This window comes from Rhinoderma darwinii, chromosome 4, assembly GCF_050947455.1.
Source record: "Rhinoderma darwinii isolate aRhiDar2 chromosome 4, aRhiDar2.hap1, whole genome shotgun sequence".
Lineage (NCBI taxonomy): Eukaryota > Metazoa > Chordata > Amphibia > Anura > Rhinodermatidae > Rhinoderma > Rhinoderma darwinii.
In genome coordinates this window covers 359,238,665-359,258,188 of record NC_134690.1, presented here as the reverse complement: position 1 = coordinate 359,258,188, position 19,524 = coordinate 359,238,665, and the positions used below count along the sequence as shown (strand labels likewise).

Below are 19,524 nucleotides of genomic sequence, written 5' to 3'. Positions count from 1 at the left end.
TGGACAGGATTTGCGCTCATGGGACAACCCTATTACTTAGTCCTTATTTTGCTACAGAGTTTATGGGCTATATTAACATATTTGATTTTCTTTCTCAGCTATATATGTTAGTTCATACTGCAAAGCAACAAAGAGAATATTTGCCCCTCCTCACTTACATCTTTATGGATTCCAGTTTTAACCCCTTCTTCCTGTTTCTCACCTATTAAATACAGAAAAAAAAAAAAAAAAAAGTTATTATTTTCAGTTATAGGTTATCATATACAGCTTCAACTGCATATATTCAAACTAGTTTTAAAACTCAAAAATGTCATTCTAAAAATTCGGACTTATCTCACCAAGAGTCCTTAAAGGGAATGTATTAGTAAATGACATTTTAATCATGTTCTTGCTATTTTTATTATTGGTGTTTTTTTATTTTATGTAGCTATCCATGTCATGTCCCTCGACTTAGGTTTCTATTCACTGTCATGTTATGTTATACGCTCCTATTGCAGTTGCTTTGCTTTATTTAGTTTGTCCCTGCTATCTCCCTGTAGCTAGGCTCTGAGGTAATAGCTCCTCCCTTCTTTCTGTGCTTAGTTGTCTTTCCTCATGGTTCCCATACTGTGTAGTCATCTCCTGCTCAACTCTGGCAAAATATCATCTTTTGACCTGCTGGTTTGTGTACATTACAAGTATTTCAGCCTGAAAATAAACTTCTCTGGAAACTTCCCACGTGCCTCTTCAGCTGAGTTGACGCTATCTGACAGTGTCTTGGTGTGAGTACCGGTTCAATACAGACATATACAGTGAGATTGTCTCAAGGGCCCTACAACTTACAGCCTGGTCATGGAGTCAGAATAGTGAAAAGATGGTTATATATCTGCCAGATCCAGCTGTATAGTCAGTGTGCAGCTCCTGCAGAGATAGTCACAGACAAGCAACTGCCTGCAGAAGAAATCATCAGTGTGTGTGACCCCACAGCATAGACCCTTCTAGCAAGCTAGCACCCCCACCGCTGTATTATCCACATCCTGTCTGGGAGGTGTCATGTCTGAAGAGAACATTGCACAGTCTTCTCAAGGTGAACAGTACCTACAGTCAGAAGAAAGTATGGATCCTAGTCTGCAGTACAGTGAGAGAGCTAAACGCTCTGCTAAGCCTACATGGAAGGTTACAGAGAATCTAGAAGGTGCAAAACATGAACTTTCTTCTGCTGTCTCAAACTTCTGGCAAAGATTGCTGAGTCACATCTCCACCATCTCACAGCCTGCTCACAATGTTTCACCACTAGAGGGAGCTCTAGAACAGATTTGTACAGCATATGAACATTATTCACTGAAAAGCCAGGAATATGTTGGCATTTTGAAGAAACTTAATACAAAGGATTCTTTAGAAGAATTTGAAAGCTTCCAGAAACTTAATTTGGAACGAGACAGCCTAGTATGCAAAATTAAGTCTAACACAGAGGCAAGAATCGCGCAATTACAGGAAACGTCGTCTCGCATTTCTAAGTCTACCAGTCGTTCAAAACTATCTTCTAAGTCAAGATCTTCAAAATATTCCACGCTCAGCGAACAGCTCATAAGAGCGCGGGCAGAAGCAGAGGCTACTAAAATACAGGCCGTCTTTGCGCAAAAGAAGGCAGATATGGAAGCCGATGCAGCGCGCCAAAAGGCAGATATGGAAGCCGATGCAGCACGCCAAAAGGCAGATATGGAAGCCGATGCAGCGCGCCAAAAGGCGGAAATAGAAACTTTAAACAAACAATGCGAGCATGCCTCAGCTATGGCAAGGTTAAAGGTTTTAGAAGAAGCTGCCAGGGGAAGTGAAAGAGACAGCATCAGTGTATGTGAAGTGGAGGTAGAAGATCCTCTTAAGCGCACAAGAGAGACTATGTACTAAGCCAAAACAGTGAACCTGTGATTGCTGCTAATGATCCTGACAGCGCAAATATTTCTCCAGAGCAACGGGGCACAGATTCTTCTGCAGCATTCTGCATCCAAGGTCAGTACAATGCATTACCAATTTGTCATCCTTACCTTTCTCCACATACCACATTGCACCAGAACCCTGCACCTCAGCAAGCTCATTACACAGACGCCCAGGTGCAATCCAATATGCTAGCAAGTCACCAGACTCCTGGCAACCACATAGTTCCTGTTCCATGTGTAGCTAAACCTATGGACTTTAAACTATCTCCTGGATTGAACGCCCGTGCAGACCCGTATTTCCCTATGTCTCTTAGCCAGAACTCTGCAAATAATATGATCAGCACTACTCAGCCAGCAATACTCTGCCCAAAGTCAGAGAGAACTGACATGACAGAGTTTGCAAGATACATGGTTCGCCGCGAACTTACTAAAACCGGCCTCACAAGGTTTGACAACCAGCCTGAGAACTACAGGGGCTGGAAATGTGCCTTCAGAACCGTTATTAGTGACATTGGCATTACTGCTGCTGAAGAACTAGATCTGCTGATCAGGTGGCTCGGTCCACAGTCTACAGAACGTGTCAAGAGATTGAGATCTGTCCACATCGAGAATCCAACTGCAGGCCTCATCGCTGCTTGGGAGAGACTGGAACAAAGCTTTGGCAGTCCTGAAGCCATAGAGAATGCTCTGTTTAAACGGCTGCAAGGTTTTCCAAAAATATCTGGCAAAGACAATGTAAAATTCCAAGAGCTCAGCGACCTACTCTTAGAGCTCCAGCTGGCCAAGGCAGACCCACACCTACCTGGCCTCAGTTACCTAGACACAGCTCGTGGGGTAAACCCAATAGTTTCCAAGCTGCCGTACAATATTCAAGAAAGGTGGACTACACTTGGGTCGAGATACAAAAAAGAAAAGCAAGTCTCCTTTCCTCCATTTTCTTACTTCTGTGAATTTATCAGGAACATTGCAGAATCCAAGAATGACCCAAGCTTTACCTCCAGTGAGTCCAGTGGTCCTGGTTCACCCCATCCTAAGTACGACAGCCCACGTTCTAACTATAGAAACCACAGAGGTCCAGTGTCAGTGAAAAAGACTGATGTCCTTCCCACACCCTCATCAGCTCCAGACAAGTACAACCAAGGTGAAAAGATTGAAAATCCTAATCGCCTATGTCCTATTCATAAGAAGCCACATCCTCTCAAGAAATGCATTGGCTTCAGAAAGAAACCGCTCCAGGAACGCAAAGAGCTTCTAAAGAAATTTAGGGTATGTTACAGATGTTGTGCGTCTACTGAACATTTCGCTAAAGACTGTAAAACTACTATTAAATGCATAGAGTGCGGCTGTGAGGACCATGTGCAAGCGCTCCATCCATCTCTATTCAGTCCTGCACCACCTGCACATTCCACTCCTGCGATAAATCATGGCGGGGAGAATGCAGAGCAAGCAGCAAATCTTACTACTGTATCTTCTTCATGCACAGAAGTCTGCGGAGACGACCTTTGCGACAAGTCCTGCGCAAAGATATGTCTAGTCAACGTATACCCCAAGGGTCAACCGGAAAGGGCCGTAAAGGTGTATACCATCCTGGACGATCAGAGCAACCGTTCACTCGCAAGATCAGAACTCTTTGACCTGTTCAACTTAAAAGGAGATGCTTACCCTTACACCTTGGGTACTTGTAGTGGCATTACAGAGGTCTCCGGAAGAAGAGCCAGTGGACTTATAGTGGCTTCTCTCAACAATCAGGAGATACCCTTACCCACACTTGTTGAGTGCAACCAGATACCATCCAACAAAGATGAGATTCCTACGTCAGAGGCTGCTCTTCATCACACTCATCTAAGGGCTATAGCGAAAGAAATACCAGCCCTTGACAAGAGTGCAGAGATCCTACTTCTGCTCGGTAGAGACATTCTCAGGGTACATAAGGTACGCCAGCAAATCAACGGACCACATGATGCTCCGTTTGCCCAACGCCTTGATTTAGGTTGGGTTATCATAGGCAACGTCTTTATAGACAAGATGAAGAAGCCTACCAAGATTTCCTCATTTAAAACTCACATTTTGCCAAATGGTCGCAACACTTATTTTCAGCCATGCCCACACCATTACTGGGTGAAAGAGAAGCTGAACAACAGTAAGTGGCAGCTTGACCACCAAGATAATATGAACACATTCCTGTCCTGGGATGACAGTCTTGGAGCAACAGTGTTCAATTCTACAAGTGAAGACAATAAGTTGGCACTTGCAAGAGAGGATAAAGAATTTCTCAAGGTTATGGACAAAGAATTTGCTCAGGATGAGTCTAACAGCTGGGTAGCACCTTTGCCTTTCCGTTCCCCAAGACCAAAATTACCAAACAATCTACAGCAAGCAGTTTCGAGATTTTCCTCTTTAAAACGCACCCTAAAGAGGAAACCAGAGATGGAAAAACATTTTGTAGACTTCATGCAAAATATATTTGATAGAGATCATGCAGAACCTGCACCACCACTAAAGGAAGGAGAAGAATGCTGGTACCTTCCATCCTTTGGCGTGTATCACCCTCGCAAGCCTAATCAAATCAGAGTGGTGTTTGATTCCAGCGCTCAGCATGAAGGCGTTTCTCTAAACAACCTGCTCCTCACTGGGCCTAACCAAAACAACAACCTCATAGGAGTACTCATCTGCTTCAGACAAGAACCTGTTGCAGTAATGGCTGACATCCAGCAAATGTTCCACTGCTTCATTTTCAAGGAAGACAACAGGAACTACCTCAGGTTTCTACGGCACAAAGACAATGATGTCAACAACAAGGTCACAGATTACCGGATGAAGGTACATGTCTTCGGCAACAGCCCCTCTCCTGCTGTAGCAATCTATGGATTGAGAAGGACAGCCCAGGAAGGTGAGAAGGGGTATGGATCTGATGCTCGTCAATTTGTTGAGAACTTCTATGTAGATGATGGACTTAAATCCTTACCCACAAGTGAAGAGGCAATCGATCTCCTCACCAGAACGCAGGCAATGCTGTCTGTAGCAAATCTCAGACTTCACAAGATTATCTCTAACAGCCAGAAGGTAATGAAAGCGCTCCCCTCTGAAGATCATGCAACCAACTTGAAAGACCTCGATCTTGGTTCTGATGTTCCTCCTATACAACGAAGCCTAGGTTTGCTGTGGGACATTAAGCAAGACACATTCACCTTCCAAGTGTCAGCCAGTGACAAACCTTTTACCAAGCGAGGAGTTTTATCTGTTGTGAACAGCATCTATGATCCTCTTGGCTTCATAGCCCCCGTCACCATTCAAGGCAAGAAATTGCTGAGACAGTTTACCACCGAGAACATAGACTGGGATACTTCTCTGCCTATTGAGAAACAACAAAGGTGGAAGATATGGAAGGAGTCTCTGAAAATATTAGAACAACTCCAAGTCTCACGTTGTTACGTTCCCAGCTCTCTTTCAGCTGCCAGCAGAAGAGAAATACACATTTTCTCTGATGCGTCTATCGAAGCCATAGCTGCAGTAGCCTATCTGAGAATCCCAGGAACCAACAAGCCTCACTGTGGATTTGTCCTGGGTAAGGCCAAACTAACCCCAAAACCCGCACACTCTGTGCCAAGACTTGAGCTTTGTGCAGCTGTGCTAGCAGTAGAGATTGCTGAAGTTATTAAAAACGAAATGGACATTGCAATTGATTCATTTGCTTTCTACACAGATAGTAAAGTTGTGCTTGGTTATATATACAACCAAACAAAACAATTCTATGTATATGTCAGCAACAGAGTAGAACGCATTAGAAGTTTTTCTACTCCTGGGCAGTGGCAGTACATCTCCACTGACCTTAACCCAGCTGATCGTGGAACAAGACCTGAACCGGCAGCAGGCCTATGTGACATGTGGTTGTCACCTCCAAGATTCTTGTATGAGGATCCCTGTTTAATTCCTACCAACACCACCTATGAGATGGTGGATCCCGAGTCTGACAAGGAAATCAGGCCTACAAATACCACGCTCTTCACTTCTGTAATTCCAAAATTGAAGCTGAAGTCACATCGCTTTGAGCGCTTCTCAAATTGGTCATCTATTGTGCGAGCTGTTGCTCACCTAATTCATATCGCTCACTGCTTTGCTAAGGACACATCAGAGTGTCATGGCTGGCATATCTGTAAAGAACACCCTACTGTCGCAGACATCGAACATGCTGAAGAAGTGATTACCCGTTGTGTGCAACAAGAAGTATACAGTCAGGAGATTGACAATATTACAAAGGGTATCAATCTTTCCAAGAGCAGTGCACTCTTTGAACTGAATCCAGTGCTTGATCATCACAAATTGCTGAGAGTGGGCGGCCGTATAGTGAGATCTGATCTAAGTAGCAAGGAACAAAATCCTGTCATTATACCAGGTCGGCATCATATTGCTACACTATTGGTCCGACACCATCATGAAAGAGTGCAGCACCAAGGCAGACAGTTTACGGAAGGTGCCATCAGGTCAGCTGGCTTGTGGATCGTAGGGATGAAGAGATGCATCTCCTCCGTGCTCCATAAATGTGTCAAGTGTCATAAGTTAAGAGGAAGACACCATCAACAACAAATGGCAAATCTCCCAGCAGACCGACTAAGTACGGAACCGCCCTTTACTTATGTTGGGGTGGATGTCTTTGGCCCATGGTCAGTTGTTACACGAAGGACCCGTGGTGGAGTCGCAAACAGCAAACGGTGGGCTGTGCTGTTTACATGTCTCAGCATCCGAGCAGTACACATCGAAGTGATTGAGTCTATGGATTCTTCTTGCTTCATCAATGCCCTCCGAAGATTCTTCTCTATCCGAGGACCCGTCAAGCAACTGAGGTCTGACTGCGGCACTAACTTCGTGGGAGCCAGCAAAGAACTGCAGTTAGACAATTTCTTGTCTAACAATGGGTGCACATGGGTGTTTAACCCTCCACATTCGTCTCACATGGGAGGATTATGGGAACGCATGATTGGAATTGCACGCAAAATCCTTGACTCCATGTTGCTGGATCACAAGTCTTTGCTTACTCATGAGATCTTGGTCACCTTTCTTGCAGAGGTGTCTGCCATAATCAATGCAAGGCCACTAGTCCCAGTATCCTCGGACCCTGATTCCCCAGTTATTCTTACCCCAGCTACGCTTCTTACCCAGAAGATCGGGACTGCTGCAATCCCTCCGGGAATCTTTGACCACAGCGACATTTACCGACGCCAATGGAAACAGGTACAATACCTGTCCAATGTGTTCTGGCACCGCTGGAAGACAGAGTATTTGCACATACTTCAAAGCCGTCACAAATGGCAGACGTCGAGACCTAACCTCCAGGAAGGTGACCTTGTTCTTCTAAAGGATAAGGAAGCCCATCGCAATGAATGGCCAATGGGTCTTGTTACCAAGGTTATGCCTAGTGATGATGGAAAGACTCGAAAGGTAGAGGTCAAGGTGACCAAAGGAGGCTCAGTGCGAGTTTTCTTCCGCCCAATCACTGAACTAGTGCTTCTTCTTCCAAAGAAAGAAGGCACATAAAGGACACAGCCCCCAGCTGGCTGCTAGCTGTGTTATATTTGGAACACTTTACCATTTGGAATATACAGTGGGTTGGTGGAAGTGTTGGCAAGTTGCGGCTTCCCCAATCCGAAGATGGGTTTTTTACTTGGAACTTGTACAAGCGGATACCTACTGTTGCGGACTATCGGCAACAGACTTGGACTATAACTATTGTCATTGTTTGCATGTTCTTTTTGTCTTTCAGGTTCCAGGATCCACTACTGGACATTATTCAAGGACATTCTTTCAAGTTTGATTTTATTGTGAAATCTAAAGATTTCAGACGGGGAGTGTCATGTCCCTCGACTTAGGTTTCTATTCACTGTCATGTTATGTTATATGCTCCTATTGCAGTTGCTTTGCTTTATTTAGTTTGTCCCTGCTATCTCCCTGTAGCTAGGCTCTGAGGTAATCGCTCCTCCCTTCTTTCTGTGCCTAGTTGTCTTTCCTCATGGTTCCCATACTGTGTAGTCATCTCCTGCTCAACTCTGGCAAAATATCATCTTTTCATCTGCTGGTTTGTGTACATTACAAGTATTTCAGCCTGAAAATAAACTTCTCTGGAAACTTCCCACGTGCCTCTTCAGCTGAGTTGACGCTATCTGACAGTGTCTTGGTGTGAGTACCGGTTCAATACAGACATATACAGTGAGATTGTCTCAAGGGCCCTACAACTTACAGCCTGGTCATGGAGTCAGAATAATCCACATAAGATAAGCTTGAAGTATTCTAGTTTTCACATAAGCAAATAGAGAACACACACAATAAGTTTCTTTTTATTTTTTCATTTACCACCTATTCAGCTTCCTGTCACTACCTTGTCTCTGGGGGAAGGCCTGTACTTCATCCAGAGTACGAACTATTTTTGTTAAAAAAAAAAATTTAAGTTGCATTCTACTGATTTTGGGGTAAAAATCATTTCCTCAATAGGGTCTTTATTAAGAATTTGGTTACGTATTGCTCGTGAAGCCTGAATGTATTCACATACATTGCAGGTTGCTCTGTCCCATTACCAATCAAATCAGTCAGTGCACTGACAGATCACTTCAGCCCGTCTATCGGATCTCCGGAGTGTCAAAAAAAACGATCATTATAGCTGAATTATGATCAACTTGATCGTCTTTACCGGTCTACTACCGAAATCAGTACAGATGAGTAGATAACATTACAAAGCTGAAAACTCATGTTAAAGGAACAGTGTCATCACAAATTATTTTTTTATATGTTAAAGATGTTAGTGCTTTATTAAAAACGTTTATATTCATTTGTGTGTTTGTGTTTTACTTTTTCTTATTTTTACACTTTTTCTTCCCTATGGGGGCTGCCATTTTTTGTTCCATTTCTGTGTGTGTCGATTAACGACACATACAGACATGGAATACGGCAGCCACAGTCCCATAGGGACTGCGAACGGCTCCCGTCCCATTGACTGCAGTGTACGGCGTCTGTGTGGGAGCTGCGCATGCGCCGCTCCCACACAGTCCAATTCGAAATTGGCGCCGTCCGGCGCCATTTTCCTGTGGACCGGAAGTCGCGGCCGGACAGTAATATTACTACTTCCGGTCGCGGCTTCCGGATTAGTGCACTTGGACCAGCGTCAGCAAACGGAGCGGACGGGCCGGAGGGAGCCGCGGCGGCAGGAGCAGGTAAGAGATTTCAATGTATGTTCGTGTTTGTGTGTGTTTACTACTGTATGTAAACCTACTACACTGTGTGTTAGCTCAAAAAATGGCGACACACAGTGTAGGAGGTTACACCGTTCAAACCCCTCGTTTATCCCGGCACTAGCCAGGATAAAGGAGGGGGGGATGCTGAGAGCTCACTAGAGCGAGGGCTTTTTACCCAATTTTGCAAAGCTGCAATTTTGGGGACAGCTCTATCTAGTGACCAAAAATGGGTAGTATTATAAATTAGAATTAATTTATAATATTTCCTGACTCGTGAAAAAAATAAAAAAAATTTGAACAATGTTTAATCACCCACACACTAAATGTTTAATTTTTTTTAAAAAAACATGTTTTTCTGGCAACACATTCCCTTTAAAGTCCTGTGGAAACATTTCATTTAAAAGGCTTGTCCTTCACATTTTTAACTCTATCCCATTGCCGCCATTTTTGGATTTTTACTTTAGTTTTTTACTTCCCACTTTCTAAAAGCCAAAACTTTTTTAATTTTCTGCCGTATGAGGGCTTGTTTTTTGCGGGACAAGTTGTAGATTTTCACTGCATCATTTATTATACTATATAATGTACTGGGAAATTGGGAAAAATTTCTTTGTGGGATGGAATGGGAAAATAAAAACCTGAAATTCCTGCATAGTTGGGGTTTTGTTTTTACGGCGTTAAACGTGCGGTGAAAACGACACGTTAAACATGTTTATTCTGCGGGTCAATACGATTACGGCAATACTAAATTTATATATTTTTTAATGTTTTACTACTTTTACAAGGAAAAAACTGATTGTTAAAAACAACATTTGTTTTGTCTCACCATAATCAGAGAGCCATAACGATTTTATTTTTCCATCTATGGAGCGGTATGAGGGCTTATTTCTTGCAAGACGAGCTGTATTCTTTATTGGTACCATTTTGGGGTATACAAGGCTTTTTCATCACTTTTTATTCCAGTTTTTGTGGGAAATGACGTCACCAAAAAGCAGCGATTCTGGCGGCTACATTTTATTTTTGACAGCGTTCACCGTGCAGGTTAAATAATGTTATCCTGTAATAGTTCAGACTTTTATTGACGTGACAATACCAGTTATGTTAATGTTTTAATTTGTAACATTGTTTTTGGGGGGAAATGGGAAAAGGTTTTTTTTGTGTTTTTTTTTTACTTTTAATATATATTTTTTATATACATATTTAAAAAAATAAAATAAAAAATAACTGTGTTTAAACTTTTTTTTTACTTGAACCAGCGATCATTGGATCGACTGCATGATAAACTGAAATACTATTGCCTTCTTTAGGTCCCCAGGCTGCCATGACAACCTTCGGGACCGCGCAACCGCGTCGCAGAGGGGCAGATGGCTCATCAGAGGGGGCCAGCCTCCTCTTTCTAACGGCTTAGATGTCACAGTCGCTATAGACTATAGAGGGTTTCATACAGCATACAGGCTCGTTCTATGGAGCTGGCTAATCCTGTGAGCCTGCTCCCTATTCCCCCACCTGTCCTCCACTGTATATACTGTATATGGCGGATGTTGGGAAGAGGTTAAATCCGGTTAATTTACCTGTAAACAAAATGGTTCCAGGTCAACTTTAAACATCTATGCTGCATACAATAGTAAAACATGTTCTCGGTGATTTAACAAACAAACCTGTGTCAGATGAGCTTTTTTTCATCATGTTTCCCAGGTAATACTCTTGAATATTGGTTTGCTGAGAAAAGAAAAAAACAAAATATAAAGTCTATGTGTGCACTATGGTCTGAAATATCAGAGATTCTGAAGTCAGATTTTAACCCTTTATCGTTCTCTAGTATAACAATAGATATAAGAGATACTTTGCTGCTATGGTCATGCAGAATGAGTGTCCAGAATACATCAGACTAATAGCAGTTAAAGTGAAAATCAATTGTTTTTATTTCTGACACAATGCCTAGAGGATCAGCAAGTGCAGGACAAACAAAGGCTGTGGTGCCAGTGCTGAGCAGGGCATACAGAAAAATCCTGCAAGGGGAATGCACATCAGAGTAATACAAACGTACCTCACTTACGGTGGCCATACACATTAGATGTATGTTGGCTGAACCCACCCATTATGACAGGACCGGACAACCATCTAATGTGTATGGTAAGGGGCCCAACTCTCCGCCTACGGCAAATGTTGGGGGGAGGGGAGGGCATGTTGGATTCCAACATGCCCAATCCTTTAGTTTGCAAGAAGATAAGCTGCCGCCAGAGCCTCCCTCTCCTTATTGAAACCACATGCCAGCTTGGTCGAGCCGAGAGTGCACGTGTATGATAGGGGAGTCGGAAGGAATAGCTGTCGGCTGAACAATCGTTTTAATGACAGTTATCTGAAATGTGCGCACAGCAGAAGTAGCTCAAGTATTTATGTTTACGTACTGACATATTACCATGTTTTAGTGCGGGAATTTTTCTAAGTGACAACAGGCAGTGTAGTCACATTGGTACCACTTTCGAATAAGCTCTTCAGAAATTGAGGTTAACCCATCACTGTTTACTAAGAAGCTAGCGACTACCAAAAAGGCTGCACTTTCTGTGGTCACTTTTGCAAAAACAGCCACCGCATCAGAACAGAAAAATATCACCATCTCTGAAATGAAAGGAAACATAAAAACCAACTTCTAATTTACTAATATAGAACAACTTTTCCTCCTTAAATACAAAGAAGTGATGTCCACTCTTGGAATCAAGGAGGAGGTAATTTTACCAATTAAAGGTTAATGAATGTTTATAAAATTTTATCATATACTTTGGGGTGTTTTCCTTCTATGACTTCCTATGGATCCACGGATTTACATTTCTCTAAATATTAAAATAAAACAATAACGATTTATATGTAGCAGTATAACAGGCCTAGATGAGCATTTCCATGAACCATTGATGGCTATACCAACTAGAACTACAATGTACAACACAATTTTATGTGGAGGAACAGCGCTACAAGATACATACCTGTCCTGCTTCTTTCTCCTCATGATACTGCCGAATATGTTTTCCATGGCACACCTCATATGTCCAGTATGACTCAATCTAAAATATTAAAGACCCGGGTATTTATAAGGGAACAAGGAGTGCGTGTAATGCTCTTCCTGCAACTTCTAGCTATAATCAATGAGAGGACATGATTCTAATGTACGCGGTTCAGTAACTCACCATAAAGTTTATTACAATATATATATATATATATATATATATATATATATACACACATACACACACACACACACACTAAGCTACATAATAAGTTGAGTAATGATCTGTTTTCGATACGGTGCATTATTTATCTGCTACTGATCTGGAGTTGAAGCCTGTATTATATTCCAGAGCTGTATGCACAATTCAGCAGGCTCCATAGCAGAGATCGTATAGCATTTCTTGCTGGTGCAACGTCTGAACAATTTTTTTTAATCATCTGCATTCTAGAAAGTGTTGTATTTATGCTAGAGACTGTACGGTAATGGAAAAGTGTAAAAACTAACCCTCCTATTGTAGTATGGTTGTTTGAATATTAGCACAATTTGCATCCATCAAACTTAATCTGAGGTCTTAACCTCTAATTGATTTAATAAAGATCTATGTGCCCCTAAGGGTATGTGCACACACACACTAATTACGGACGTAATTCGGGCGTTTTTGCCCCGAATTACGTCCGAAAATTGCGCCTCAATAGCGTTGACAAACATCTGCCCATTGAAAGCAATGGGCAGACGTTTGTCTGTTCACACGAGGCGTATATTTACGCGCCGCTGTCAAATGACGGCGCGTAAATAGACGCCCGCGTCAAAGAAGTGACCTGTCACTTCTTTGGCCGTAATTGGAGCCGTTATTCATTGACGCAAATGAATAGCAGCGCCAATTACGTCCGTAATTGACGCGGCGTTCAGGCGCCTGCACATGCAGTTACGGCTGAAATTACGGGGATGTTTTCAGGCGGAAACATCCCCGTAATTTCAGACGTTACGGACGCTGTCGTGTGGACATACCCTAAGAGTAAAACTTGGTAGCTATACTTTCCAAATATCTCATGTAGACACATGGTTTAGTAGATACTGCTGAATGAGATCCATTTACAGCTAGATAGACGCGATTTTATTGTCATGAGTTCTGCTGAACGATGCATGTAATGGCCATGGGAACCTCACAGGTGTTCTTTACTATTAGTAAGTACCTCTACTAAAGTAGACAGAAATAAATCCAAAAGTACCCGAAATGAACAGCTGGTTTGTTTGAAGAGAGGTTCTAAAAGCTCTCCAGGAGACGGCCCCTTATAGTCCCTTTCTTCTTCCTTAAAATGACAAATAAAGACGGTTTCAGTAAATTAATGTAATTTTTTGTATAATTAAGGGTTATACAATTCTCTCATATACTTTCTGTATAAATTCCTTGCGGTTTTCAAGATCTCGGCTTGTTGTTGTTCAGTAGGAACTTTCATTGATTACTTCCAGTGGAAAAAATTCTGTCCATGGTCATGTGGACACGCAGGTGCTCGGATCGTTAGAAGACACAGCTCTGATACATATACTGTAACTAACGATCCCAGCACCTTTGTGACCATCCCATAGCAATGAACAGGAGTGTATCCACTGAAAGTAAACAATTAACGTTCCTACTGAAGTACAAGTGGCACCCGATGGCCCCCCATTAACTTACAATGGGGTCCATTGGGTTCCACCGAGGTGTCCATTGCTTTGACGTGAAAAATAGCAACGCATGCAGCACTATTTTTCCCGTGAAATTTGACAATCTGCGACGGAGGGATCAAACGCAGATGCGAACATAGCCTTATCAGTCAAAAGGTCACATCAATAATCGACATCAACATACCTGATGATCACCGGCAGTAAGTGGAAGAAGACATTTGTATTTCTCTTTATCTGCCGTTGTTATAATGATGTAATTGTCTTCTTTGTAGGGTATTCCTGTCGTTGGCTGTAGAAAAATAGAAATAAAAAAATAAATAAATAATAATTACATTTTGACACCAGGCAACCTGTTAAGTAGAAATTCTCAAAACAGCTACACTAGTATTATACACGGATTGGCGATATGCCAACGTCAGCAAATGGACCGATGTCCAAAGTGTTCACTTTAACAACTCTATATTTCGCTATGCAGGAACAGACAAATATATATGACATATCCTAGGTTAAAAGTTCATGTACACCTTTGAAATTATGTATTTTTGGATAGAGAAAATACACACATTATATATATTTGCACAAAACACACTGATATATATCAGTGTGTTTTGTAAAGCATTCAAAATGCTTTTTGTTAAAAATAATTTTTACTTTTTGAGATACAGCTGCTTTGTATCCTGTACACAGTGCAGCTGTATCTAGCGCTGAAACCTGTATCTATCAGGTCAGCGACAGTGACGGGTTCAGTGTCAGCGGGTCGGAGGATCGAGCGGTTACCGATCACATCTTACATAGTTACATAGTTCGTACGGTTGAAAAAAAAAAAAGACACGCCCATTAAGTTCAATCAAGGGATGGGAAAAGGGATGGTAAAAATTTCTACACATTGACATAGGAGCTGATATATCGCAATACTACACAAAGTATCGGTATCGAAGTCCAAATTCTGGTATCGTGACATTCCTACTTCTTTGTATTTTTTCCAACTCCAGGGCATCCTTTCTATGAACTGGAGCCCAGAACTGAACTTTATATTCTAGAGGAGGCCTCACTAATGCTTTGTAAAGTGGTAATATTACATCCCTGTCCCGCGAGTCCATGCCTCTTTTAATACACAACAATATCTTGCTGGCCTTTGAAGCAGCTGACTGACACTGCATGCTGTTATTGAGTTTATGATTTACAAGTACATCCAGATCCTTCTCAACAAGTGAATCTGCCAGTGTAGCTCCCTCTAGGACATATGATACATGCAGGTTGTTGGTACCCAGATGCATAACTTTACATTTATCTACGTTAAACCTCATTTGCCAAGTAGATGCCCAAACACTCAGTGCGTCCTAAGCAGCTTCCAATTTACTAACATCTTCCATAGACTGAACTATATTGCATAGCTTGGTGTCATCTGCAAAAATAGAAATAGTGCTATTAATCCCATCCTCTATATCATTAATAAATAAGTTGAATAATAGTGATCCTAGCACTGAACCCTGTGGTACACCACTTATAACCGGGAACCATTCAGAGTAGGAATCATTGACCACAACTCTCTGGATACGGTCCTTGAGACAATTCTCAATCCAATTAAAAACTATGCTTTCTAAACCTATAGTCCTTAACCCCTTCCCGCTCCTTGACGTACTATTACGTCATGGCAGCTGTATCGTTCGCGCTCCATGCCGTAATAATACGTCTCGGGAGTAACGGCCGTTTCGGCCGTCCTCCCGACACATACAGGAGCTGTGACGCTGCTGTCTTGTTCAGCAGCTGTCACAGCTCCTACAGCGGGGACCGATCGCTGTGTCCCCGCTGATTAACCCCTTAAAAGCCGCGTTCTATAGAGATCGCGGCTTTTTAGGGGTTAAGCTGCCATCGCCGGCCTGCTACGCGATAGCGGCCGGCGATGGTGACTATGGCAACCGGACACCAAACAATGGCGTCCGGCTATGCCATAGACGGAAGCCTGGTGGGTCCTGACAACGTCAGGACCCACTATGCTTGCTGTCAGTGAGTAGCTGACAGTTCTAATACACTGCACTACGCATGTAGTGCAGTGTATTAGAATAGCGATCAGGGCCTCCTGCCCTCAAGTCCCCTAGTGGGACAAAGTAATAAAGTAAAAAAAAGATGTGGAAAAATAAGAAAATAAAAGATTTAAAAGTATTAAAAGTAAAAACCCCCTTTTTCCCTCATCAGTCCTTTATTATTAATAAAAATATATAAACAAACAAATAAACTATACATAATTGGTATCGCCGCGTCCGTAACGGCCTGAACTACAAAATTATTTCATTATTTATCCCGCACGGTGAACGCCGTAAAATAAAATAATAATAAACCGAACCACAATCACAATTCTTTGGTCACTTCACCTCCCAAAAAATGGAATAAAAAGAGATCAAAAAGTCGCATGTACCGAAAAATGGTACTGATCGAAACTACAGTTCGTTACGCAAAAAATAAGTCCTCGCACGGCTTTATTGATTGAAAAATAAAAACGTTATGGCTCTTAGAGTAAGGTAACACAAAAAGTGAATGATTGTTTACAAAACGTATTTTATTGTGCAAACGCCATAAGACATAAAAAAAACTATAAACATCTGGTATCGCCGTAATCGTATCGCCCCGCAGAATAAAGTGAATGTGTCATTTATAGCGCACGGCGAACACTGTAAAAAAAATAGAATAAAAAATCAATAGTACAATTGCTGTTTTTTAGTCACCACGCCACCTAAAAATAGAATAAAAACTGATCAAAAAGCCGCATGCACCCCAAGAAAACTACAATGGATTCCTCAAGGGGTCTAGTTTCCAAATTGGGGTCACTTTTGGGGGGTTCCCTATGTTTTGGCACCACAAGACCTCTTCAAACCGGACATGGTGCCTAATAAAAAGGAGGGCTCAAAATCCACTAAGTGCTCCTCTGCTTCGGAGGCCGGTGCTTCAGTCCATTACCGCACTACGGCCACATGTGGGATATTTCTCTAAACTGCAGAATCTGGGCAATAAGTATTGAGTTGCGTTTCTCTGATAAATCCTTTTGTGTTATAAAAAAAATGGTATAAAGAGGATTTTCTGACAAAAAAAAAATGTAAATGTCACCTCTACTTTGCTCTAAATTTTTGTGAAACACCTAAAGGGTTCATAAACTTTCTAAATGCTGTTTTGAATACTTTGAGGGGTCTAGTTTCTAAAATGGGGTATTTGATAGGGGTTTCTAATATATGGGCCCCTCAAAGCAACTTCAGAACTGAACTGGAACCTAAAAAAATAAATAAATGAGGCAATACTTCGCTTCTTACATTATACTGATAATAAGCCGTGCCCACCCCGAGATGACCCCAGTTTTGACCGTTTGTATAAACGGAGACCCCTATTAGACCGTTCCAGTGCCCGGTTTTCCCAAGCATACACCCCCGAGAAGTGTATTTCTATTGATGAGTCCCTGGTACATTTTAAAGGGAGGGTTCAATTCCGCGAGTACCTGCTGGGTAAGAGGGCAAGGTATGGCGTGAAGATGTATAAGCTGTGAGAGTGCATCAGGGTATACCTACAGGTTTAGGATATATGAAGGAAAGGCCACCCCCAAACCAGACTGCATCCTGGACTACAATAGGTACATGGGAGGGATGGACTTGTAAGATCAAGCCCTGAAGCCCAACAGCGCCATGCGGTGTGGTATAAGAAGCTGGCCGGGCACATCATACAGATGGAATTGTACAATGCGTACATGCTACGTCGATGTGCAGGCCAGACGGGAACTTTCCTGGAATTTCAAGAGGTGATTATCAAGAACCTAATCTTTAGGGACCAAGAAGGGGGGGGCACCCAGTACTTCTGGAAGCGAGCCCACACGCATCGTACCAGGGCAACACTTTCCAGGAGAAGTTCCCCAAACTGGCAAGAAGGGAAAAAGTCAAAAGAGGTGCAAAGTCTGCTATAAGAGGGCGATAAGGGATGACACAATATATCAATGTGACACGTGTCCCGAATAACCAGAGCTCTGTATGAAAGTGTTTTAAAATTTATCATACATCCCTTGGTTTATAATTTACCCCAATTTTACTTACCCTGATGCACTCCACACAGCTTATCCCCCCTCGTCTTTCCCCTCTGGGCCCTGCTGTGTGTCCAGGCAGCTGATAACAGCCATATGTAGGGTATTGCCATACCCGGGAGAACCCACATTACAGTTTATGGGGTGTAGGTCTCCGGTCAAAATGCTCACTACACCTCTAGATGAATGCCTTAGGCTATGTTCACACGGAGTATTTTGGGGGAGGAATATCTGCCTCAAAGCTCCAAACGGAATTTTGAGGCAGATATTCCTCCCCCAAAATACTCCGTGTGAATAGCAATGATCGCGCCGTTTTTCGCCCGCGGCCATTGAGCGCCGCGGGCAGAAAACACGCTTTCTCCTGCCTCCCATTGAAGTCAATGGGAGGTCGGAGGCGGAAGCGCCCGAAGATAGGGCATGTCGCTTCTTTTTCCCGCGAGGCAGTTTTACTGCTCGCGGGAAAAAGACGCCGACGCCTCCCATTGAAATCAATGGGAGGCGTTCTCGGGCCGTTTCTGCCGAGTTTTGCGACGCGGTTTCCGCGTCAAAAAACTCGGCAAAAGACCCCGTGTGAACATAGCCTAAAGGGTGTAGTTTTTAAAACAGGGACACTTCTTGCGGGTTTCAACTGTACTGGTACCTCAGGGGCTTCTGCATACATGACTTCGCACTAGAAAATCCCCAGTAGGCCAAATGGTGGTCCTTTCCTTCTGAGCCCTCCCATGGGCCCAAACGGCAGTTTATCACAACAAATGGGGTATTGCGGCACTCAGAACAAATTGCGCAACAGAATGGGGTATTTTGTTTCTTGTGAAAATAAGAAATTTTCAGCCAAAACTACATATTATTTGAAAAAAATAATTTTGTTTTCATTCCCAGCCCAATTCAAATAAGTTCTGTGAAAAAACTATGGGGTCAAAATGGTCACAACACCCATAAATGAATTCCTTGAGGGGTGTAGTTTCCAAAATGGGGTCATTTGTGGTGGGTTTCTATTGCTTTGATACCTCTGGGGCTCTGCAAATGCGACATGGCACCCGAAAACCAATCCAGCAAAATCTGTACTCCAAAGAACACACAGCGCTCCTTTCCTTCTGAGCCCTCCCATGGGCCCAAACGGCAGTTTATCACCACAAATGGGGTATTGCCGCACTCAGGACAAATTGGGCAACAAAATGGAGTATTTTATTTCTTGTGAAAATAAGAATTTTTGAGCTAAAATGACATATTATTGGAAAAAATATATTTTTTTTAAATTCCCAGCCCAATTCAAATAAGTTCTGTGAAGAAACTATGGAGTCTAAATGGTCACATTACCCATAAATGAATTCCTTGAGGGGTGTAGTTTCCAAAATGGGGTCACTTCTGGTGGGTTTCCATTGCTTTGATACCTCTGGGGCTCTGCAAATGCGACATGGCACCCGAAAACCAAACCAGCAAAATCTGTACTCCAAAGAACACACAGCGCTCCTTCCCTTCTGAGGCCTCCCATGGGCCCAAACGGCAGTTTATTGCCACAAATGGGGTATTGATGCACTCAGGAGAAATTGGGCAACAAAATTGAGTATTTTGTTCCCTGTGAAAATAAGAAATTTTGGTAAAAAATTACATCTTATTGGAAAAAATTTCATTTTTTTAATGTCACAGCCCAATTGAAATAGGTGC

General features: G+C 42.5%; 1 protein-coding gene across 1 annotated transcript in view; it reads right to left on the bottom strand.

The window, feature by feature from the left end:
• ERLEC1 (endoplasmic reticulum lectin 1) overlaps nt 1-19,524 on the bottom strand; it is a 42,410-nt gene that overhangs the window by 15,651 nt on the left and 7,235 nt on the right. Inside the window, exons 2-6 of the mRNA XM_075863011.1 lie at nt 13,987-14,091; nt 13,367-13,447; nt 12,115-12,192; nt 10,792-10,852; nt 159-202 (exon numbers count right to left, since the gene is read on the bottom strand). Coding sequence (XP_075719126.1) covers nt 159-202; nt 10,792-10,852; nt 12,115-12,192; nt 13,367-13,447; nt 13,987-14,091 — 369 coding nt within the window. The remainder of the gene's footprint in view (nt 1-158; nt 203-10,791; nt 10,853-12,114; nt 12,193-13,366; nt 13,448-13,986; nt 14,092-19,524) is intronic.